The sequence below is a fragment of the Sceloporus occidentalis genome, unplaced genomic scaffold, assembly GCF_023333645.1.
Source record: "Sceloporus occidentalis isolate IW3139 unplaced genomic scaffold, rSceOcc1.0.p SCAF_2, whole genome shotgun sequence".
Lineage (NCBI taxonomy): Eukaryota > Metazoa > Chordata > Lepidosauria > Squamata > Phrynosomatidae > Sceloporus > Sceloporus occidentalis.
The window spans coordinates 1,124,466-1,149,971 of NW_028316982.1; the positions used below are offsets into that span (position 1 = coordinate 1,124,466).

The 25,506-nt window shown below is 49.0% G+C and overlaps 1 protein-coding gene across 2 annotated transcripts; it reads left to right on the forward strand.

Moving 5' to 3' along the window:
* The first annotated feature begins 842 nt into the window (after nt 1–842).
* Nucleotides 843–23,583, forward strand: LOC149317838 (aminopeptidase RNPEPL1-like). 2 transcript variants are annotated; one of them, XM_089508551.1, is made up of 7 exons: nt 843–1,059; nt 11,296–11,488; nt 11,823–11,936; nt 17,461–17,573; nt 19,489–19,597; nt 20,978–21,205; nt 23,564–23,583. In XM_089508551.1, the coding sequence occupies exons 2-7, from the start codon at nt 11,413–11,415 to the stop codon at nt 23,566–23,568; spliced, it is 645 nt and encodes a 214-aa protein (XP_089364677.1). In that variant the 5' UTR covers nt 843–1,059; nt 11,296–11,412; the 3' UTR covers nt 23,569–23,583. The 2 variants fall into 2 exon arrangements, with proteins under 2 accessions (XP_089364677.1, XP_089364676.1); XM_089508550.1 differs by lacking the exon at nt 23,564–23,583 and adding an exon at nt 21,591–21,727.
* The last annotated feature ends 1,923 nt before the right edge of the window (nt 23,584–25,506 follow it).

Below are 25,506 nucleotides of genomic sequence, written 5' to 3' on the forward strand. Positions count from 1 at the left end.
GGCCCAGGAAAGTTAACATCAGCAATAGCTTTCGGTGGGTTTTTCAGGCTCTGAGGCCATGTTCTAGGAGGGCTGGCTCCTGACTTAATCCCTAACCAAATCTTCTCTCTCTATATATATATATATGTGTGTGTGTGTGTGTTTGTGTGTGTGTAAATACATTTAGGTTGCGCCTATGATATTGGGATCCGAAGCTACAATGTTAAATGTCACCACTGTTAGCCTTACATCCAGTGGAATATATGGGAACGATGATTGACGAATGATGGCATCAGTGCCCAAAAGCCTCCCTAAGGGCTGGGCCTGGTGTGGTCAGTGGAGGGGTGACACTGGCCTTTGGCCATCCCTGAGGCAAAGCTGTCCTGGAGCTTCCTTGGCAAGACTTGAGAGAGGCTGAGAGAGTGTGACCCTGGGTCCCTCCAAAGCCTCAGACCCGATGTTCCTGGTTCTGTGGTTCCATGGAGGCCCTTGGGACCTTTTTGGCAGAGCCAAGGAAAGGGGGGGGGGTTCCCTTCTGAACCAGAGAGTTGGAAGAGAGCCCCCCAAAGGGCCCTGATCCGCTCAACCCCTTCCTCCTCCTCCGTCTGCCATGCAGGAACTCTCCATCAAAGCCTCTGGGATAGATGCCCAGATCCAGCCTCGGCTGAAAGACAGCCGCCTCCAAGGAAGGAGACTCGATCGCTCTCCGAACCATAGAGTTGGAACCATAGAGTTGGAAGAAGGACTGTCCGGCCTCCAAGCGCCTTTCCTTTCCTTCGCAGGCGGCGGAAGTGAGGTCACAGGCCCCGCCCCCTGCCTCCCGAGCGTCGTCGTCGTCGTCGTCGTCGTTGCCGTGGCAACCGCTAGGAAGAGGAGCGGGTGGAGGAGCAGCCATGCCAGACTGGGCCGCTAGCGCCCTCAAGCTGTCGGCGGTGGCGGTGGCGGTGCCTCTCGGGTGGCTTTGGCTCTACGGCGCCGCCTTCCCTTCGGTCGTCCTCTCGGTGCTTCTTCCGACCTTCGTCCTGCTCTGGCTGCCGCCGCCCGCCCAGCCTCCGCCGCTTCCTCCTTGGGCCCAGCTCCGTGAATAGCAGTAGCCATGGCAACAGCAAGGCCCCTCCCTGAGCGGAGGCTGCAGGAGGGCTTTGATGTGGAGTTCCTGCATGGCAAGAAAGGGAGAGGGAGAAGGGGCGGGGCTGTCTTCCATCTCTGGGACTCGGCTAGGGCTGCATCCGCACTGCAGGAACCACACGAGGATGGAAGACCGGCCCATAGGGAGACGTTGGGGAAGACTGGCCCATAGGGAGACATTGGGGAAGACTGGTCCATAGGGAAACATCAGGGAAGACTGGCCCATAGGCAATCATTGGGAAGACTGGCCCATAGGGAGACGTTGGGGAAGACCGGCCCATGGGGAGACGTTGGGGAAGACTGGTCCATAGGGAGACATTGGGGAAGACTGGCCCATAGGGAGACATTGGGGAAGACTGGCCCATAGGGAGACATTGGGGAAGAGTGGCCCATAGGGAGACATTGGGGAAGACTGGCCCATAGGGAGACATCGGGGAAGACTGGCCCAGAGGGAGACATTGGGGAAGACTGGCCCAGAGGGAGACATCGGGGAAGACTGGCCCAGAGGGAGACATTGGGGAAGAGTGGCCCAGAGGGAGACATTGGGGAAGACTGGCCCATAGGCAATCATTGAGAAGACTGGCCCATAGGAAGACATTGGGGAAGACTGGTCCATAGGCAATCATTGGGAAGACTGGCCCATAGGGAGACATTGGGGAAGACTGGTCCATAGGGAGACATTGGGAAGACTGGCCCATAGGGAGACATTGGGGAATATTGGCCCATAGGGAGACATTGGGAAGACTGGCCCATAGGGAGACATTGGGGAATATTGGCCCATAGGGAGACATTGGGGAAGACTGGCCCATAGGGAGACATTGGGGAAGACTGGCCCATAGGGAGACATTGGGGAAGACTGGCCCATAGGGAGACATTGGGGAAGACTGGCCCATAGGGAGACATTGGGAAGACCGGCACATAGGGAGACGTTGGGGAAGACTGGCCCATAGGGAGACATTGGGAAGACTGGCCCATAGGGAGACATTGGGGAATATTGGCCCATAGGGAGACATTGGGGAAGACTGGCCCATAGGGAGACATTGGGGAAGACTGGCCCATAGGGAGACATCGGGGAAGACTGGCCCAGAGGGAGACATTGGGGAAGACTGGCCCAGAGGGAGACATCGGGGAAGACTGGCCCATAGGGAGACATTGGGGAAGACTGGCCCATAGGGAGACATTGGGGAAGACTGGCCCATAGGGAGACATTGGGAAGACCGGCCCATAGGGAGACGTTGGGGAAGACTGGCCCATAGGGAGACGTTGGGAAGACTGGCCCATAGGGAGACATTGGGGAATACTGGCCCATAGGGAGACATTGGGGAAGACTGGCCCATAGGGAGACATTGGGGAAGACTGGCCCATAGGGAGACATTGGGGAAGACTGGCCCATAGGGAGACATTGGGGAAGACTGGCTCATAGGCAATCATTGGGAAGACTGGCCCATAGGGAAACATCGGGGAACACTGGCCCATAGGCAATCATTGGGAAGACTGGCCCATAGGGAGACATTGGGGAAGACTGGCCCATAGGCAATCATTGGGAAGACTGGCCTATAGGGAAACATCGGGGAACACTGGCCCATAGGCAATCATTGGGAAGACCGGCCCATAGGGAGACATTGGGGAAGACTGGCCCATAGGGAGACATTGGGGAAGACTGGCCCATAGGGAGGCATTGGGGAAGACTGGCCCATAGGGAGACATTGGGGAAGACTGGCCCATAGGCAATCATTGGGAAGACTGGCCCATAGGGAGACATTGGGGAAGACTGGCCCATAGGGAGACATCGGGGAAGACTGGCCCATAGGGAGACATCGGGGAAGACTGGCCCATAGGGAGACATTGGGGAAGACTGGCCCATAGGGAGACATTGGGGAAGACTGGCCCATAGGGAGACATTGGGGAAGACTGGCCCATAGGGAGACATCGGGGAAGACTGGCCCATAGGGAGACATCGGGGAAGACTGGTCCATAGTGAGACATTGGGGAAGACTGGCCCATAGGGAGACATCGGGGAAGACTGGCCCATAGGGAGACATCGGGGAAGACTGGCCCATAGGGAGACATCGGGGAACACTGGCCCATAGGCAATCATTGCGAAGACTGGCCCATAGGGAGACATTGGGGAAGACTGGCCCATAGGCAATCATTGAGAAGACTGGCCCATAGGCAATCATTGGGAAGACTGGCCCACAGGCAATCATTGGGAAGACTGGCCCATAGGGAGACGTTGGGGAAGACTGGCCCATAGGCAATCATTGGGAAGACTGGCCCATAGGGAGACATTGGGGAAGACTGGCCCATAGGGAGACATTGGGGAAGACTGGCCCATAGGGAGACATTGGGGAAGACTGGCCCATAGGGAGACATTGGGGAAGACTGGCCCATAGGCAATCATTGGGAAGACTGGCCCATAGGGAGACATTGGGGAAGACTGGCCCATAGGGAGACATCGGGGAAGACTGGCCCATAGGGAGACATTGGGGAAGACTGGCCCATAGGCAATCATTGAGAAGACTGGCCCATAGGGAGACATTGGGCAATATTAGCCCATAGGCAATCATTGGGAAGACTGGCCCATAGGGAGACATTGGGGAATATTGGCTCATAGGGAGACATTGGGGAAGACTGGCCCATAGGGAAACATCAGGGAAGACTGGCCCATAGGGAAACATCAGGGAAGACTGGCCCATAGGCAATCATTGGGAAGACTGGCCCACAGGGAGACATTGAGGAAGACTGGCCCATAGGCAATCATTGGGAAGACTGGCCCATAGGGAGACGTTGGGGAAGACTGGCCCATAAGCAATCATTGGGAAGACTGGCCCATAGGGAGACATTGGGGAAGACTGGCCCATAGGGAGACATTGGGGAAGACTGGCCCATAGGCAATCATTGGGAAGACTGGCCCATAGGGAGACATTGGGGAAGACTGGCCCATAGGGAGACATCGGGGAAGACTGGCCCATAGGGAGACGTTGGGGAAGACTGGCCCATAGGGAAACATCGGGGAACACTGGCCCATAGGCAATCATTGGGAAGACTGGCCCATAGGGAGACATTGGGGAAGACTGGCCCATAGGCAATCATTGAGAAGACTGGCCCATAGGCAATCATTGGGAAGACTGGCCCACAGGGAGACATTGGGGAATATTGGCCCATCGGCAATCATTGGGAAGACTGGCCCATAGGGAGACATTGGGGAATATTGGCCCATAGGGAAACATTGAGGAAGACTGGCCCATAGGCAGTCATTGAGAAGACTGGCCCATAGGGAGACATTGGGGAAGACTGGCCCATAGGGAAACATCAGGGAAGACTGGCCCATAGGCAATCATTGGGAAGACTGGTGCATAGGCAATCATTGAGAAGACTGGCCCATAGGGAGACATAGGGGAATATTGGCCCATAGGCAATCATTGGGAAGACTGGCCCATAGGGAGACATTGGGGAAGACTGGCCCATAGGGAAACATCGGGGAAGACTGGCCCATAGGCAATCATTGGGAAGACTGGCCCACAGGGAGACATTGGGGAACACTGGCCCATAGGGAAACATCAGGGAAGACTGGCCCATAGGCAATCATTGGGAAGACTGGTGCATAGGGAGACATTGGGGAAGACTGGCCCATAGGGAAACATCAGGGAAGACTGGCCCATAGGCAATCATTGGGAAGACTGGCCCACAGGGAGACATTGGGGAAGACTGGCCCATAGGGAAACATCAGGGAAGACTGGCCCATAGGCAATCATTGGGAAGACTGGCCCATAGGCAATCATTGAGAAGACTGGCCCATAGGCAATCATTGGGAAGACTGGCCCACAGGGAGACATTGAGGAAGACTGGCCCATAGGGAAACATCAGGGAAGACTGGCCCATAGGGAAACATCGGGGAAGACTGGCCCATAAGCAATCATTGGGAAGACTGGTGCATAGGCAATCATTGAGAAGACTGGCCCATAGGGAGACATAGGGGAATATTGGCCCATAGGAAATCATTGGGAAGACTGGCCCATCGGGAAACATCAGGGAAGACTGGCCCATAGGCAATCATTGGGAAGACTGGCGCATAGGGAGACATTGGGGAAGACTGGCCCATAGGCAATCATTGGGAAGACTGGCCCATAGGGAGACATTGGGGAATATTGGCCCATAGGGAAACGTCAGGGAAGACTGGCCGATAGGCAATCATTGGGAAGACTGGTGCATAGGCAATCATTGAGAAGACTGGCCCATAGGGAGACATAGGGGAATATTGGCCCATAGGCAATCATTGGGAAGACTGGCCCATAGGGAGACATTGGGGAAGACTGGCCCATAGGGAAACATCGGGGAAGACTGGCCCATAGGCAATCATTGGGAAGACTGGCCCACAGGGAGACATTGGGGAAGACTGGCCCATAGGCAATCATTGGGAAGACTGGTGCATAGACAATCATTGAGAAGACTGGCCCATAGGGAGACATAGGGGAATATTGGCCCATAGGCAATCATTGGGAAGACTGGCCCCTAGGGAGACATTGGGGAATATTGTCCCACAGGGAGACATTGGGGAAGACTGGCCCACAGGGAGACATCGGGGAAGACTGGCCCATAGGGAGACATTGGGGAAGACTGGCCCATAGGCAATCATTGGGAAGACTGGCCCATAGGGAGACATTGAGGAAGACTGGCCCATAGGGAAACATCAGGGAAGACTGGCCCATAGGGAAACATCGGGGAAGACTGGCCCATAGGCAATCATTGGGAAGACTGGCCCATAGGGCGACATCAGGGAAGACTGGGCCATAGGGAGACATTGGGGAAGACTGGCCCATAGGCAATCATTGGGAAGACTGGCCCATAGGGAATCATTGGGGAAGACTGGCCCATAGGGAAACATCGGGGAAGACTGGCCCATAGGCAACCATTGGTAATACTGGACCATAGGGAAGCATTGGGGAAGACTGGCCCACAGGGAGACATTGGGGAATATTGGCCCATAGGGAAGCATTGGGGAAGACTGGCCCACAGGGAGACATTGGGGAATATTGGCCCATAGGCAATCATTGGGAAGACTGGCCCATAGGGAGACATTGGGGAATATTGGCCCACAGGGAGACCCTGGGGAAGACTGGGCCATAGGCAATCATTGGAAAGACTGGCCCACAAGGAGACATTGGGGAAGACTGGCCCATAGGGAGACTTTGGGGAATATTGGCCCACAGGGAGACATTGGGGAAGACTGGCCCATAGGCAATCATTGGGGAATATTGGCCCATAGGGAGACATTGGGGAAGACTGGCCCATAGGGAATCATTGGGGAATATTGGCCCATAGGGACACATTGGGGAAGACTGGCCCATAGGCAATCATTGGGAAGACTGGCCCATAGGGAATCATTGGGGAATATTGGTCCATAGGGAAGCATTGGGGAAGACTGGCCCATAGGGAAGCATTGAGAAGACTGGCCCATAGGGAGACATTGGGGAAGACTGGCCCATAGGGAAACATCAGGGAAGACTGGCCCATAGGCAATCATTGGGAAGACTGGTGCATAGGCAATCATTGAGAAGACTGGCCCATAGGGAGACATAGGGGAATATTGGCCCATAGGCAATCATTGGGAAGACTGGCCCATAGGGAGACATTGGGGAAGACTGGCCCATAGGGAAACATCGGGGAAGACTGGCCCATAGGCAATCATTGGGAAGACTGGCCCACAGGGAGACATTGGGGAACACTGGCCCATAGGGAAACATCAGGGAAGACTGGCCCATAGGCAATCATTGGGAAGACTGGTGCATAGGGAGACATTGGGGAAGACTGGCCCATAGGGAAACATCAGGGAAGACTGGCCCATAGGCAATCATTGGGAAGACTGGCCCACAGGGAGACATTGGGGAAGACTGGCCCATAGGGAAACATCAGGGAAGACTGGCCCATAGGCAATCATTGGGAAGACTGGCCCATAGGCAATCATTGAGAAGACTGGCCCATAGGCAATCATTGGGAAGACTGGCCCACAGGGAGACATTGAGGAAGACTGGCCCATAGGGAAACATCAGGGAAGACTGGCCCATAGGGAAACATCGGGGAAGACTGGCCCATAAGCAATCATTGGGAAGACTGGTGCATAGGCAATCATTGAGAAGACTGGCCCATAGGGAGACATAGGGGAATATTGGCCCATAGGAAATCATTGGGAAGACTGGCCCATCGGGAAACATCAGGGAAGACTGGCCCATAGGCAATCATTGGGAAGACTGGCGCATAGGGAGACATTGGGGAAGACTGGCCCATAGGCAATCATTGGGAAGACTGGCCCATAGGGAGACATTGGGGAATATTGGCCCATAGGGAAACGTCAGGGAAGACTGGCCGATAGGCAATCATTGGGAAGACTGGTGCATAGGCAATCATTGAGAAGACTGGCCCATAGGGAGACATAGGGGAATATTGGCCCATAGGCAATCATTGGGAAGACTGGCCCATAGGGAGACATTGGGGAAGACTGGCCCATAGGGAAACATCGGGGAAGACTGGCCCATAGGCAATCATTGGGAAGACTGGCCCACAGGGAGACATTGGGGAAGACTGGCCCATAGGCAATCATTGGGAAGACTGGTGCATAGACAATCATTGAGAAGACTGGCCCATAGGGAGACATAGGGGAATATTGGCCCATAGGCAATCATTGGGAAGACTGGCCCCTAGGGAGACATTGGGGAATATTGTCCCACAGGGAGACATTGGGGAAGACTGGCCCACAGGGAGACATCGGGGAAGACTGGCCCATAGGGAGACATTGGGGAAGACTGGCCCATAGGCAATCATTGGGAAGACTGGCCCATAGGGAGACATTGAGGAAGACTGGCCCATAGGGAAACATCAGGGAAGACTGGCCCATAGGGAAACATCGGGGAAGACTGGCCCATAGGCAATCATTGGGAAGACTGGCCCATAGGGCGACATCAGGGAAGACTGGGCCATAGGGAGACATTGGGGAAGACTGGCCCATAGGCAATCATTGGGAAGACTGGCCCATAGGGAATCATTGGGGAAGACTGGCCCATAGGGAAACATCGGGGAAGACTGGCCCATAGGCAACCATTGGTAATACTGGACCATAGGGAAGCATTGGGGAAGACTGGCCCACAGGGAGACATTGGGGAATATTGGCCCATAGGGAAGCATTGGGGAAGACTGGCCCACAGGGAGACATTGGGGAATATTGGCCCATAGGCAATCATTGGGAAGACTGGCCCATAGGGAGACATTGGGGAATATTGGCCCACAGGGAGACCCTGGGGAAGACTGGGCCATAGGCAATCATTGGAAAGACTGGCCCACAAGGAGACATTGGGGAAGACTGGCCCATAGGGAGACTTTGGGGAATATTGGCCCACAGGGAGACATTGGGGAAGACTGGCCCATAGGCAATCATTGGGGAATATTGGCCCATAGGGAGACATTGGGGAAGACTGGCCCATAGGGAATCATTGGGGAATATTGGCCCATAGGGACACATTGGGGAAGACTGGCCCATAGGCAATCATTGGGAAGACTGGCCCATAGGGAATCATTGGGGAATATTGGTCCATAGGGAAGCATTGGGGAAGACTGGCCCATAGGGAAGCATTGGGGAATATTGGCCCATAGGGAGACATTGGGGAAGACTGGCCCATAGGCAATCATTGGGAAGACTGGCCCATAGGGAATCATTGGGGAAGACTGGCCCATAGGGAAACATCGGGGAAGACTGGCCCATAGGCAATCATTGGGAAGACTGGTGCATAGGGAGACATTGGGGAAGACTGGCCCATAGGCAATCATTGGGAAGACTGGCCCATAGGGAATCATTGGGGAAGACTGGCCCATAGGGAAACATCGGGGAAGACTGGCCCATAGGCAATCATTGGGAAGACTGGCGCATAGGGAGACATTGGGGAAGACTGGCCCATAGGCAGTCATTGGGAAGACTGGCCCATAGGCAGTCATTGGAAAGACTGGCCCATAGGCAATCATTGAGAAGACTGGCCCATAGGCAGACATTGGGCAATATTAGCCCATAGGCAATCATTGGGAAGACTGGCCCATAGGGAGACATTGGGGAATATTGGCTCATAGGGAGACATTGGGGAAGACTGGCCCATAGGGAAACATCAGGGAAGACTGGCCCATAGGCAATCATTGGGAAGACTGGCCCATAGGGAGACATTGAGGAAGACTGTCCCATAGGGAAACATCAGGGAAGACTGGCCCATAGGCAATCATTAGGAAGACTGGCCCATAGGGAGACATTGGGGAATATTGGCCCATAGGGAGACATTGAGGAAGACTGGCCCATAGGGAATCATCGGGGAAGACTGGCCCACAGGGAGACACTGGGGAAGACTGGCCCATAGGGAGACTTTGGGGAATATTGGCCCACAGGGAGACCCTGGGGAAGACTGGGCCATAGGCAATCATTGGAAAGACTGGCCCATAGGGAGACATTGGGGAATATTGGCCCACAGGGAGACATTGGGGAAGACTGGCCCACAGGGAGACATCGGGGAAGACTGGCCCACAGGGAGACACTGGGGAAGACTGGCCCATAGGGAGACTTTGGGGAATATTGGCCCACAAGGAGACATTGGGGAAGACTGGCCCATAGGGAGACTTTGGGGAATATTGGCCCACAGGGAGACATTGGGGAAGACTGGCCCATAGGCAATAATTGGGGAAGACTGGCCCATAGGGAATCATTGGGGAATATTGGTCCATAGGGAAGCATTGGGGAAGACTGGCCCATAGGGAATCATTGGGGAATATTGGCCCATAGGGAAGCATTAGGGAAGACTGGCCCATAGGGAGACTTTGGGGAATATTGGCCCATAGGGAGACATTGGGGAATATTGGCTCACAGGGAGACATTGGGGAAGACTGGCCCATAGGCAATCATTGGGAAGACTGGCCCATAGGGAGACTTTGGGGAATATTGGCCCATAGGGAATCATAGACGAAGACTGGCCCATAGGGAATCATTGGGGAATATTGGTCCATAGGGAGACATTGGGGAATACAGGCCCATAGGGAATCATTGGGGAATACAGGCCCATAGGGAATCATTGGGAAGACTGGCCCATAGGGAAGCATTGGGGAAGACTGGCCCACAGGGAGACATTGGGGAATATTGGCCCATAGGGAATCATAGAGGAAGACTGGCCCATAGGGAAGCATTGGGGAAGACTGGCCCATAGGCAATCATTGGTAATACTGGACCATAGGGAAGCATTGGGGAAGACTGGCCCACAGGGAGACATTGGGGAATATTGGCCCATAGGGAAGCATTGGGGAAGACTGGCCCTTAGGGAAACTGAGGTTGCCCAGAGGGAACCAAGGCTCCGGTTCTGGAGACAGCGGGGGTCTCAGGCGCTGGGTCCCGTGGCCCCAAGTCCTCCCCTCTGCAGGGGCCTGAAGAACCTGTCATCCATCTCTACCAAGAGGGGACCCAGTCATTCTTCATAGAGTTCGCCACCAATCCAGTCCCCAAATTTTGTTCAGAACAGGCGCCTGCATGTCAGCGGGTTTGTTTGTTTGCTTGCTTGTTTGTTTATTTTCAAAACTGCCTCCTGAGCAATACAGAGGCTGCTGTGGCCTATGGCCAAATTGCCTTTTACATTTATCCTGGTCTCAGCTGAAAAAGCAGCCCCTTTGAGAGGCTTGAAGCCTCTCTTGACATATAATTGTATGTTCGCCTGTCCATGAGGGCCCTCATAGGGAAGATCTGTAGCCCTGGAAAGGTCAGCCCTCAAAAATAGGGATAGGGTTGAAGCCGCCCCAGTTGCCAAGAAGGAGGCTGTTCCCCCTTTAAGGGCCACATCTGCACCTCTTTCATCAGTGTATGCATATATTATATATATGTGTGTTTCTATATGTGAAAGATAGAGGGAATATGTGTCTTCTCTATCTTGAGGATAAATGGGAGAAAACCAGGGCTTAGGCTGAATCACCCATTGGTGATTTTTTGCCATTACCTGTCAAGGTAAAGGATAAAGCTCATTGAGAGACATAGAGTTTAGGTGTACTCTTCCCTGGCACCTTCATGAAGCCAGTCTCTGACCAGTGTCTCTAGTTCTGAAAGCCCTGGGCTGATGTCACTTCCATCTCTGGAAAAAGGAACATTGGTTTGGGAACTGAATTTTTCTCTCTCTCCAACAGGTCCAGCACAACGAGCTGCCATACTGCTGGCCGGAGTGGCGCAGTTGGCCAAGCAAGCGGCTCAGGCAGCAGAGGAGGCGGAGCAGGAAGCCACAGCGGAGGAAGAGGCGCACGCTCATGAACAGTAGCATGGATGTTTGGAGTAATCAAGCATCTTCTCCCTCCTCTTTCTCTTTCCTTGACTCCCTTTCATGTGTGTTTAAACATGAGGTCAAGTAATAACGTTAGTATATATGGTAGTTAATGGGTTTTAAATTTTATTGCCTGGATTTTATCTCCCAGATCCCACATGGCCAAAGACAGGAATGGCCTCTGCCTAAGTGGAACCCCTTCAGACCTTCAGCAGATTTCAAAAGCTTGCATGATGTATTTTGTGCATTTTTGGTTGGCCCAATAAAAAATATTGCTGTTTTGTGGATTTTGGGTGTCATTCTATATAGCTGCAAAGGAAGCTTGAGGTTCACACTGTCTTGCCAAATGTCATGTTTCAGACCCAGGTCTAAATAGATACCTTTGTTTTTGGACAGGTGCTGCTTTTACCTGCCTGGAAACTGCCTTCCGCCTTGACGCTCTTCACAGACAAATGAAGCTCCTCGGTGAAGACAACCCTGTTAGCAAGCTTCAGGTTAAGCTGGAGCCAGGTACATTTGGGGCTGAGAAAAGCAGGTTGGGCTTTGGCTTTTATAAAACAGGAGCCTGACTACTTCTGGCTGCCCATGTCAGAACTTGTGACATTTTTGTGATCGTTAGCGCAGTCTCTTTTCCTTCTCTTCCTTGCCACATTTTGGGCCAGTTCCACCAAACTGGGAAATGTCAACAGTGAGAAATGAAGCATGAAAGTTTATAGTGTAATGGAGAACGCATCCCTCTTAATTTAGGAACAGGCAATGAGCTGTTGTTAAAGTGTACATAGGTACCAGCTTTATGCTCTTTCCTAGTAGCCACCCCTGTTTATTTCATTGGTCTTAAAACTGAATAGGTACATATGAGATTGTACTGTAAGATTACCATAGATTCCTCATCCACCGCCCCCACCATTTTGTTTTGCTTTGATTTTATAATGCCTTCTAGTAGACAGGAGAGGCAATTTTGCCATCCCCACTAAAATGTTTTCGGCACGGCAGGACTACAGTTGGCCCTCTGTATCCACGGATTCTTTATCCACAGCTTAAAAATATTTTAAAAATATATAAATCCCCCCAAAACAACCATGATTTTGCCATTTTATATGACGGACACCATTTTACTTTGCCACTGAATTTAATGGGACAAGCATCCACTGGTTTTGTTATCCACAGCGGGTTCAAGAGCCAAACCTCAGCAGATATCAAGGGCTTACTGGATATATCTATTTAAATCAATGCTGGCCGCTTCCACTTCCAGTGCCTGAGTCTAGAGCAACCTGGGGAAGCGGTGGCAAAATTGCCCCCATGGCCCCTAGAAAACTGGGGATGTTTTCTAAAGTCCAAATAAAAAAAGGAGGTGTGAGATTCTCACCACCTCCATCCATCCATCCATCCATCCATCCATCCATCCATCCATCCATCCATCCATCCCCACCACCACGTCCCATGCCACCCCACCTGCTAAATTATGCAACATTGCAAAGCCCCACAAGAAGAGTTTTTAATCCATTTTCTAGGCATCTTTGTCCAATAAGTTTTTGGGAGTAGCCAGTACCTTTATGGGACTCATTAGGGGGCTTCAGAGTTAGAAGGATAGAATCTTAGAGTTGGAAGGTGCCTCAAGGACCTCATAGTCCAGTCTCCTGCCATGCAGGAATACATAGCTAAAGCTCGTCCAACTTCTCTTTAAAGACCTCCAAAGAGGGAGAGTCCATCACTTTCTCAGGGAGTCTATTCCACTGCCATACAGCTCTTACAGTCAAGAAGTTCTTCATGATGTTTGGGTAGAATATCTTTTCTTATAATTTGCATCCATTGATCCAGGTTCTAGTCTCTGTTGCAGCAGAAAGCAAACCCACTCCATCTTCTACACAACATCTCTTCAGATATTTAAAGATGGCTCTCAGTCATCCCTTATCCAAGCTAAACATACCTAACTCCTGAATCATTCCTCATTAGCCTTGGTTTCCAGAAGCCCTTCTCTGGATACATTCCAGCTTGTCAATATCCTTCTGGAATTGCTGTTCCTAGAACTAGACACAGTATTCTAAGTGAGGTCTGACCAAAGGAGGACAGAGCAGTACTACTACTTCCCTTGATCTGGACACTATACTCCTGTTGATGCAGCCTAGAATTTCTTTGGAGGTTTTTGGCCGCCACTTTATATGTTGACTGATGTTTAAATGTAGTATCTTACATTTATCCCTGTTAAAATTCATATTATTATTTTAGCCCAGCATTCCAATCTGTCAGGGGCTGTTTGAGTTCTAATCCTGTTCCCTGGGATACTAGTTACCCCATTCCCATGCCATTTGGTGTCATCTGCAGATTTGATGAGCATACCTTCTGTTCCATCATCAAAGTTTGTGGTTCTCAACCTTTGGTCTTCTGAGTATTTTGAACTTCAACTCCCAGAACCTGTCATTGTCCATGCTGGCAAAGCCTCCTGGGAATGGAGAATGATAGATTGAGAATCCCTGATCTAAGTCCAGGAGAGAGCCCCAAGGCACCCCACTAGTCACTTCTCTCAAGTATGAAATGCCACCATTGGTGAGCATCTTCACTAGAACCCAGGGATGAGAACGGGAGTGAGTTGCCATTCTGTTGTACGCTCTAAGCTCCTGGGGCAGCCATTTGCTTTCTGTAATGTTGGCTTAGAGCATGATATACACTTAACTATGCCGTGGAGTTAAAAAATATTGAGGGAGAAGTCTGTGGCTTAGAGAAATGTCTACATTTTGTACATATAGCCGTATCAAGATGTTTTCCCCTTCTAATGCTAACAACTTGTCATCTTCTAATGCTACCTAATCCTTTACCCATAATAGGGTTGCTGCATAGTAATATAGCATTAGGTTTGGAAGTGCTAAACCTCCTCGTTCTTTGATATCACATACAATTTTTGCTTTTATTCTTGCTTTCTTTTTCCCCCAAACAAAATTCATAATATCTTTTTGCCACCGCTTGACTGGATTAAAATTGTGCAAAATCGGTATATTCTGGAACAGGTACAGCATCTTTGGCAGTATATTCATTTGTATGACAGAGATCCTACCCATTAGTGACAGTCTTAACTTTCCCCACCTCTCCAAGTCTTTTCTTATCATTCTCCATACTTTCTCGTAGTTATTATGGAAGAGCTCTGTGTTTTTACTGGTAATCCATATTCCCAGGTATTTTAATAATAATAATAATATGTTTTATTTATAGACCGCTATTCCGCGATGATCATAGCGGTGTACAGTAAAATCGTTAATACAATAAAAATACAGTTAAAGGAGGGAGAAGTCTCATCCTTCAGGCAGTCCAAGATGTTGCTGGTCTGCCTGATGGCTCCCTCTGAGGCCGAGATGACAGTTGAGGAGGGAGGGGCCTCTTCCTTCAGGCAGTCCAAGATGTTGCTGGGTCTGCCTGATGGCTCCCTCTGAGGCCGAGATGACAGTTGAGGAGGGAGGGGCCTCTTCCTTCAGGCAGTCCCTGATGTTGCTGGGTCTGCCTGATGGCTCCCTCTGAGGCCGAGATGACAGTTGAGGAGGGAGGGGCCTCTTCCTTCAGGCAGTCCCTGATGTTGCTGGGTCTGCCTGATGGCTCCCTCTGAGGCCGAGATGACAGTTGAGGAGGGAGGGGCCTCTTCCTTCAGGCAGTCCAAGATGTTGCTGGGTCTGCCTGATGGCTCCCTCTGAGGCCGAGATGACAGTTGAGGAGGGAGGGGCCTCTTCCTTCAGGCAGTCCCTGATGTTGCTGGGTCTGCCTGATGGCTCCCTCTGAGGCCGAGATGACAGTTGAGGAGGGAGGGGCCTCTTCCTTCAGGCAGTCCCTGATGTTGCTGGGTCTGCCTGATGGCTCCCTCTGAGGCCGAGATGACAGTTGAGGAGGGAGGGGCCTCTTCCTTCAGGCAGTCCCTGATGTTGCTGGTCTGCCTGCTGGCTCCCTCTGAGGCTGAGATGACAGTTGAGGAGGGAGGGGCCTCTTCCTTCAGGCAGTCCAAGATGTTGCTGGTCTGCCTGATGGCTCCCTCTGAGGCCGAGATGACAGTTGAGGAGGGAGGGGCCTCTTCCTTCAGGCAGTCCAAGATGTTGCTGGTCTGCCTGATGGCTCCCTCTGAGGCCGAGATGACAGTTGAGGAGGGAGGGGCCTCTTCCTTCAGGCAGTCCCTGATGTTGCTGGTCTGCCTGATGGCTCCCTCTGAGGCCGAGATGACAGTTGAGGAGGGAGGGGCCTCTTCCTTCAGGCAGTCCAAGATGTTGCTGGGTCTGCCTGATGGCTCCCTCTGATTATATATCTAATTATATAATTATATATCTAATTATAAAATTATATATCTAATTTTGTCTTCTTCTTTATTGAGAAACCACTTCTGCTTATTAATTGTTTTTCTTCGCTTTCATTTAGGTTTTTTGTTATCAATGTAGTTTTATCTTTATTTACTTTTAGTCCTGAGATGCATTCAAATTCTCTTAGTATCTCTGTTAGTTTTTCTATGCTCTCTAAAGGATTTTCCAATGTGTACACGATGTCATCTGCGAATGCTCGCATTTTGTATTCATGCCTCTTGATTTTCATTCCTCTAATTTGTTTTTCTTCTCTAATTCTATTGTCGAGTGCTTCTAATATGAAGATAAATAGCAATGGAGAGAGCGGGCATCCCTGTCTGGTGCCCTTCGTGATTTTAAATTCTTCTGTTTTGTTATAGTTAATTATTATCCTGGCATTCTGTTCTTTGTAAATTTCTTGTATCCACTTTTCAAATTGGGTACCTATCTTGACTTCTTCCATCATTGTAAACATCGCTTCCCAACTAATCTTGTCGAATGCCTTTTCCAAGTCCATAAATACTAATGCCATGCTTTTCTCGTTGTTTCTTTCATAATATTCTATGGTGTTTAGTACAGTACGAATGTTCTTTCTTATATGTCTTTTCGGCAAAAATCCAGCTTGTTCCTCTTCAATCCAATCTGCTAGTACTTTTTTCAATCTTGTTGCCAGGATTTTTGCAAATACCTTGTAATCTGCATTGAGCAAGGAGATGGGTCTGTAGTTTTTAACCTCTGCGGGATCTCTGTCTTCTTTAGCTATTAATGTGATATTTGCTTGCTTCCATGTTTCTGGGTATTTTTGTTTTCCTATTTCGTTTAATGTCATTTTAAATGGTAGTATTAATTGTTCTTCTAGTTTCTGATAATATTCGACTGGAAATCCATCCGGACCCGGTGTTTTCCCTTTTTTGCTTTCTCTGATAGCTTCTATGATTTCCGCCATCGATATCGGTCCATTCAGTAGTTCCCTTTGTTGATCTTTAAGGTTTTTTTGATCTGATTTCTTCAGAAACTCTTGTATTCTATTCTTTGAGATATTATTACCTTTGTATAGTTTTTCGAAGAATTGGAGGAATTCCTTCTTTATTTCCTTCTGGTCTGTTGTTAGTGTTCCTTCTTTAGTTCTGATTTCAGTTATAAGATTCCTTTCCCTCTGTTTTTTCAAACAGTGTGCCACCCATCAGCCTGGTTTATTGGCATTCTCAAATCTGGCTTGTCTTATATATCTAATTTTCTTTTGTATCTCTTCGTTTTCTTCTAATTCAATTTGGTTTTTTTATCGTTTTGATCTCTTTTATGATCTTTTCATTCCCTATGCTTTCACTCAGTTCCTTTTCTTTTTGCTTCAGTATATCATACATCGAGTTCAGCCTCTCCTTTTTTTTCCTCTTTAATCTGATGTTTTGTTGCATAAAAAAGCCTCTCATGAATGCCTTTGATGCTTTCCAGACTGTTGTTACTTCTATATCTGGTTTTAAGTTTTCTTCGAAAAAAAATTTCAAGTTTTCTTTTGCTTTTTGCATGATTTCTTCTTTATCTAACAGTGATGTATTTAATCTCCATGCGTACTCAGTCTTCTCAGTTCTAATACTCAATACTAATGGACTGTGATCTGATATAGTTCGAGTTAAAAAAAAATTGAGGGAGAAGTCTGTGGCTTAGAGAAATGTCTACTTTTTGTACATATAGCTGTATCAAGATGTTGTTGTTTTTTCCTCTTACAGGTGTGAATCCTAGCAATCTGATGAACCTCTTCACGTATGAGAAAGGTTACTGCTTTGTTTACTACCTGTCTCAGCTCTGCGGAGACCCAATACGCTTTGATGCCTTCCTCCGAGTTAGTAACTTGGGTTTCATGGCTGGGTTGTATCCACCTGTGTGTGTGTATATATGAGACCCTTACCTGTGTGCACTTTAGCTGATATATCTAGGAGAACAAGAGAGGCAGCAGCAGAAAGTAAGGGGCTTTTTTGCGTGTTTGTATGGGTGTGTGAGTCGGACGTCCAGCAACTGATTGAAAGTAGCAGCAGGATATGGAAAGTGCCCTGCGCAAGATTCCTAGGGTGAAATACAGTAAGAAGATATCTTTCTCTCTGTTCCTGTGTACCCTAGTTGTAGTATGATGAAAAGTTGTGGAATGGAAAGAGTGGGCTGGTGGTGTCACAGCAGATGGCTGGCACAGCAACGTTTTCTGTGCAATCCTTTATTACTTCGCTCAGCAGTGGTGTCTGTCTCTTTCTACCGTTAACCTGAGTTGTGTGTTCAGGTTTACCTAAACATTACATCTGTAGAACACATGACTTACATCTTAACCACTCACTTGCCATAAACTTCTGGAAGTGTAACATATTTTCTTTATTTCTGTGTTTGGCATGGTCATCCCATAGGCCTGGAGTATGTAGTAATTTAATGAAAGATCTTGTGACAGATGACTGGCCTTTGGCAGATCTGCAGGGGAGGGGAGTTTTGTGATTCAGGATGGCTATGGTAATGTGGATCATCCTCAAATTATATTCTGTGATAGGGAAAATGTGGCCTGCAGGCAACATCTGGGCTTTTCAGCCCCCCCCCCCGGGGTCCCCCTGCCCCTATATTTTTGCAGACAAAGAGTTTTCCTTGAACTGCTCCCTCGGCCTGTAGAAGGTGCGAGGGCAATTTCACCCAGCTTGTGCCCTCCAAGCAGGGACTTGGACTGGATGGCCCTTGGGGTCTCTTGCAACTCTGTGATTCTGTGATTCCAGGCTCTTTTATGCCCCCCCCTTCCTCCCCAACACCAGGTGGGAGACTTATTTAACAAAGGAAATCACTTGCATTTGACCTGTTGTTGTTGTTTTTAAAAGGCCTTTCTTGGGTATGTGTGTTTGTATGTGCCTTCAGGTCACCTGTTGACTTATGGGAACCCCATGAATTTCAGAGGGTTTTCTTAGGCAAGGAATACTCAGGTGGTTTTGACAGTTCCTTCCTCTGAAACAGAGTCTACTTCCCTGGTTTCAAAAGAGCACCTTCTGGGCCTAAAAATGGCTTGGGAAGATGGGCCATGACAAAACCACACCGCTGAGGATAAATGGTGGGGATCATGCATGTCTGTTGTATGTTGCCTTGTGGGCTCCAGCAGGCTGAGAGATGACATACAAATGCTTCAAATCCATCCAATCATGCAGTCCTCGACGTTCTTGGGCTCCAGTACAGGCATTCCTGTTATAGTCATCCCTCCACGTTTGCAGATTTGATTATTTGCAGATTACTGTATTTGCCCCTGGCACCAAAAAATACATTCCCTCTAGGCATCTGTAGGTCCTCCAATGTGATTCTTTGGTCAGCATCCATCAGAATGTGATTGCAGAGTTGCGCTGGAGAATCTACAGCTGCCTAGAAAAATATTCTCTTGAGTAAAAACAACAATTATATTTGCCAGTATTTGCGGTTTTTCCACTTTTGTGGCAGGCTATGTCCCAATGCCTGTGAATGTTGGGGGGCCAATTTAGTTACACTATGTCCAGGGCTGCTAGGATTTGTAACCAGTGGGCACAGATCCTTGGCACTCCACAAAAAGAAATTGCTGGGCCCCCACATCAGCTAACCTGAGAAGCATTGCCTTGACATTATTTTCTTCCTGCCACCTTTGCTTTCCTCTTAATTCCCCATTATTGCTGTACCTTCCCTGATCGCTGGGGCTTCGCTCTCTAAAAGTCTTGCCTTTGTTTCCTGGAAGTTTTGCAACTCTTTAACACATTCTCCTGCCTCACTTTCAGGCCTACATTGAGAAATACAAGTTCAGAAGTGTTGTGGCCCAAGATCTCTTGGATTCCTTCCTGGATTTCTTCCCAGAATTGAAAGAAAAATGCATTGATAACAAAACAGGTGAGGGGGAAAAAAACATTAGCAGGCTATATGTAACATTTGAAAAATGGCTGATGCTATGAACTAGTGCACTGATATCAGGACCATATTCCTAGTACCATATTCCTTTTGTAGATGTGCCATACAAGGGCTGTTATGCCATTTTGACAAAGAGTGAGGGCTCCATCCCATCAAGTTATTCTGTGTCTTGTGGACTTCTTTGGCACATACCCCACAGTGAAGGGAGGCCATGAGGAAAGCAGTGACAGGAGAACACATTCTGCCCTGCTTTCCAGCCAAAAAGTTGGGATTCAGTTTCTCTTTGCACAATTCAGGCACTCGACAGGACTGGGATATGTGCCACTTCTAGCACCTAAAAACCTAGGAGGAGCATCCAGGGGTTGGATTTTAAGGAGACTGCAGTGGTGTATTGCATTTCCCAATAGGCTTATTACTGGCATAGGAACAGGTCTGAATGTAGCCCATGCTGCCAAACGTAGCCCATGCTGTTTTGGGTCCATGTGCTCGAAGCCAGGAATGGAAAGCATTTCGCAAGGTGCATCTCCATCGCAGCTTCTTGAAGCAAAAGGCAGAGGGTGTGGTGCTGAATTTGTCCCACCTTTAATATCTGCTTTAATTGCTGCCAAATAATATGTGACATAACTGTGGGCCACTCTCAACATTTCAGGGTGCCCAAAGGTGTTTTTCTTGTTTCCTTTCTCCTCTGCAGTTGGAAGGCTGCTCTTGATAAAGAGAAACCTCTCTAAATTAGAACACTATAAGAACCATCCTTAGAAGGATTTTGGGGGTGCAGAATCCACCCCACTAGTCCATGAAGTCCCCACTGGGAACCTTTATCTTAGCAGCTTCTTTGCTTCAGCAGCACTGCTTCAGGTGCCTGGAAGCCCATCCTAAACCGCTTGCATTGCCAGCACCTTTTTTCTGCACAAGGTCTTTTTAAAGAACTTTCATATTTCTGCCCATTCTGGGGATTTCTTTTAGAAAAAAATGTTATTGCTCCAAGCAAAGTAATTCCCACACAGATTAGGCTGAAAATGGGCTTTCCTGATGTGTAGTCACTTCTGGTTCTACCTTGGAATGGCGAGACCCCTTTGCCCCAGCAGTGTAAGTCATGGTTGCCTTGTGACATTGAAGTGCAACTTGGTACAAGGTCCTTAAACTTAGTAACTGAATTTGGCATTATTATGTACTAGAGCTTGCACTTTGCACATAGGAAATCTTAGTCATTGTCCTCTCATAATGGACAGTGGGGCTAGAAAGGATTTCTGCCTGACTCTGTATCAAAAAACTGCCAATGGTCACAGAAGCCTTCCCTCTTTGGAAGCGAAAAAGCATCCCATGCGGTTCCCTCTTTGATCCATGCTGGTGTGTCTCTTGCAGGACTCGAGTTTGAACGCTGGCTCAACGCGACGGGCCCTCCTTTAATTGAGCCAGACTTATCTCAGGGATCCAGTCTGACCAGCCCTGTGGAGATGCTCTTTGACCTCTGGACCACGGAGCCCCTTGATGCGGTGGCTGCTGCCAACAGTGTCAGTATGGCAGAGTGGCAAACCTTCCAGACAGTGCTCTTCCTGGACAGGCTGTTGGATGGGTCACCGCTGCCTCATGGTGAGTTTTGCAGAGATGACAGGCGAAACAGTACCTAGACTTAGCGCAGCTAGAAGATAAGAAGGCTGCAGATGAGGAGGTGGGTGGAGGATGGGATCCACACTATAGCAGTCAGGAGATGGGGCCAGGCAGGAGTACTGAAATCTTTTACATGCTTTTGGCCTTTTCAAGTTTATCCTGAAATGTAGGCCTGTGAAGTGAAGACAAGTCCTTCAGGGTCTCCATGTGTTTGTTACATATTTGGGCAGACACTATTCCGCTTCTCCAAACATCTGTGGAAATTGTGCTAGTTGCCTTTATAGTAAAAGAGTTATTCTGGACAGTATTAGCCATTGAGGAGGGGAAGAACAAGGCTGTTAATTCCTATGGCTCTTGTCTTGTCCAGGATTGCAGAGATGAAGCAGCTTAGGCTGAGGTCCACCATTAAAATCAGGCCTTTCCAACCAGATGCAAGTGGAGCTACTTGCTCTTAACCTGTTTCTCTCTGTCCTCTACTTTTTGACTATTTATTATTGGGGGGGGGGGGGGGGAATAAAGCAATGATGAACCTGGGCCTCATGAAATACTTAGAAATGTCAGGATGCTCTTTTCTTTTTTCTTAAAGATTTACTTGATTTAAATAGTGGGGAATCTGGTGAGGGACTGTCCCCCTTCCCTCCCCCCAAAAATAGACCCACACAGTTACAAATTCCATCTGTAACATGGCAAAGAATTGGCCATTTTTGGCTCTCAGCCGGTCGGATTCCCAGGTCCAGCCGTCAGTCTTCCCCTTCTGCTGCCTTAGGCCTCCGTTTTATTCTGTTTTAGTTCTTTCTGGTGGAAAATTCCTTTTAAATGCATATTGATGCCTTACAATAACATCACTGATGAAATGTCAAATTAAACTAAACTTTGTGACTTTCAGAGCTTTGTGGTATGCCGTTTTTCTTTTCCACCATGTGCTCCCCAAGCATTTCTTACTTTCAGCCCCATCCTAAGCTGTGGTGATCCCTGAGGGTAATCAGCCCTGTGCATGGCTCTTACCCCCAGGGAGTCCCTTAAACTTTCCCTTAGAGTCTCCTAGGTCTCCATTCCCGCTCCATGCTGAGCTGAATGAGACCCCTTGAGATTCTTTAGTCTCGCTGCCACCACCCAGTGAATCTCAATGAACTATGTCTCCCTAAGCACACACTGGGACTTGCTAGGGATCTCTAGTTTCCTTCCTTGCTAACTTAAGCAATCAGTAACTGAGCTAAGACACGTGTACAGGAGCAGAGAGAGACAGCAGATACTTTCAAAGAAAGATACTTATTTTAAAGAAATAGAATAGGATAAGAAGATATCATTCATGCAAAGCCTCCTTGCCTCGCAGGTACAGAAAGCATAGTTACAGAGTATTCATTTCAGGCAAGCTGTTAGATAAACATAACAAAACCTAAACGCACTGGCTAATACATTTCCTAGCTACTCACACAGGGATGGGATTTGCAGTCCTTGTTGAGTTCTCGGATGCAAGGAGCTGGCCCTCATGGCCTAGCTGTACTTGCATCCCTTTTGCCTGCCTCCGTGCAAACACACAGCTGGCTCCCCCAAACAAATACAAAGATGGAGAACAAAGGAAGCATGGTCTTAAAGAGTATTTAAAGTCCTCTCATGGAACCTTCTTGAAAAGGCCGCTGTCAGCTAGGATGTAACTGCCCATTAGCATGTGATGTCAGCTCTCATTAGCATGTACCTCCCCCCAGATTAACCCTTTGTGGTTCAGGAGAAGTCCTCAAATGACTGGAGGGCCCAGTCATTACACAAGCACACCCAGACTTTTAGAAAGCCAAGGAGATTCTGGGATGGGAAGAGAGTCAGCTCATTCAAAAGATGGTGCTAGAGGATACGTCTGTGGGTACCAAGGGTAACTGAAGAGTCAAACAAATGTGCCTGATATCTGTTCTGCACTGCAGAAATTATCAAATCCTAGAGTTGGAAGAGACCATAAGGGCCCTGATCCAGTCTAACCCCATTCTGCCATGCAGGAACTCTCAATCAAAGCATCCCCATTGACAGATGGCCATCCAGCCTCTGCTTAAAGACCTCCAAGGAAGGAGACTCCATTACACTCCAAGGAAGCAGTGTGTTCCACTTTCGAACAGCCCTTACTCTCAGGAAGTTCTTCCTAATGTTGAGGTGGAATCTCTTTTCCTGTAGCTTGCATCCATTGCACCATTGTGTCCTATTCTCTGGAGCAGCAGAAAAAAAGCTAGCTCCCGCCTCAATGTGACATCCCTTCAAGTATTTATAATAATAATAATAATAATAATAATAATAATTTGTTTATATTTATTTAAACAGGGCTATCATATCCCCTCTTAACCTTCTCTTATCCAGGCTAAACATTCCCAGCTCCCTGAGTCTACCTAGGTAGCTTACCTAGAAGACATTGCAATTTTCTCTGACTCCTGGGAAGACCATCTTCTCCATTTAGAGACTGTCTTTCAGCGCATTCAGGAGGCCGGCCTTACAATCAAGGCCAAGAAGTGCCAGTTTGTGCTGGAGAGAGTAACCTACCTTGGTCATGAGGTGAGACAAGGGACTATCGCGCCTTTGCAAGCAAAGGTCGAAGTGATCCATGACTGGCCAAGGCCGCGGTCCCGTAAACCGGTCCAATCCTTCCTTGGCTTGTCAGGATACTACAGGAGGTCTGTACCACACTACAGTCAGATAGCAGCTCCTCTGACAGACCTCACGGGTTCGAAGAAACCCAAGATAGTGAAATGGAGAGCAGGGTGCCAGGAGGCTTTTGAGACACCGATCCAGTCTTGATGGCACCAGATTTTGACAAACCCTTTACAATAGCCACTGATGCTTCGGATAGGGGCATTGGAGCTGTCTTGATGCAAGAGGGCCCAGATGGCTTCTTACATCCCGTGTTGTTCCTCAGTAAAAAGCTGTCTGTCAGAGAATCCAACTGGTCCATACCAGAGAAGGAGTGCCATGCCATCGTGTGTGCCCTGGACAAGCCGAGGCCTTCTGTCTGGGGACGTCAGTTCACCCTTCAGACCAACCATGCTGCATTGCGATGGCTTCACTCAGTGCAGGGAGCAAATAAAAAACTGCTCCGATGGAGTGTATCCTTGCAAGACTTTGACATTCAACATGTGGCTGACTGCCTCTCCACTGAGGGCAACAACACTGGACTACCTGAACTTGCTATATTGTCGTTTTACTACCTCTCATTTGGGTTGTTCTAGTTAGTTTGTGATACTGTGCATTATGTGTCTGTTTACACTTTTCTTTCAGAGGTCCCAAGGTGAGATCCCAGCCATTGTGGCTCCAGACCAAGTGGACTTTCCGTGTCAGATGTCGGCTTGTAGGCTTTCTCTTTTACAGGATGAAATCTCAGCCACTTTGGTCTCAACTTGCAGGTTCTCCAAAGCCGTCAGAGACTTGGGGTGTGTGTGTGTGTGATGACTGGGTCCTCCAGTCATTTGAGGATTCCTTCCAAGCACAAAGGGTTAATCTGGGGGGAGGTACATGCTAATGAGAGCTGACATCCTAGCTGAGGTAAGGCTGGCTTGGCCAATCAGCCGTGCCAGAGCGGCCTTTTCAAGAAGGTTCCAGGAGAGGACTTTAAGTGCCCTGAAAGATCCAGGCTTCCTTTGTTCTCGGTGTCTCTTTGGGGAGAGCAGGCTCAGGACTGCAGGTCCAGCTGGCAAGAGGCCCCTCGACAAGGACTCTGTGAGTAGCTAGATTAAGAACGTGTTAGCTAGTGCCTTTAGCCTTTGGTTATGCTCTCTAATAGCTTGCCTTTGTAACTGCGCTTTCTGTACCAGCAAAGCAAAGAGGCTTTGCATGAATGAGCTCTTCTTACTCTATTGCTTTCCAATAACTATCTTCCTTTAAAGGGGTCTCCTGTGCTGCTGCTGCTCCTGTAGATGCACCTTCCCTCGGTCACTGATTGCTTACGTTAGCAAGGAAGGAAACTAGGAATCCCTAGCAAGTCCCAGTCTGTGCTGAGGAATACCAGGGTCTCAAGGGTTTCCTCATTCAGCTCAGCAGGGAGCGGGAATGGAGGCCTAAGAGACCCTAGAAGGGAATGTTTAAGGGGTCCCCTGGGGGTCAAGAGCCAAGCACAGGGGGCCCTGGGATCAAGAAGGCTTTGTTGAAACTACAAATCCCAGGATTCCATAGGATGGAGGTACACCACTTAAAGTGGTGCCAAAACTGCGTTATTTCTGCAGTGTAGATGAACCCTGGAATGTTTCTAACTGTGTGGACACAGCCAAGCTAGTGACCACCACAGCCATTCGCCTCAGGGGCTGCTTGACTAA

What these genes read in the sequence shown, in the direction of transcription:
- LOC149317838 (XM_089508550.1), top strand. Translation starts at nt 11,413, where the DNA reads ATGAACAGTAGCATGGATGTTTGGAGTAATCAAGCATCTTCTCCCTCC. An exon ending in GCTTTGATGCCTTCCTCCGA is followed by an intron (nt 17,574 to 19,488) that starts GTTAGTAACTTG and finishes CCTCACTTTCAG; the next exon opens with GCCTACATTGAGAAATACAA. An exon ending in ATGCATTGATAACAAAACAG is followed by an intron (nt 19,598 to 20,977) that starts GTGAGGGGGAAA and finishes TGTCTCTTGCAG; the next exon opens with GACTCGAGTTTGAACGCTGG.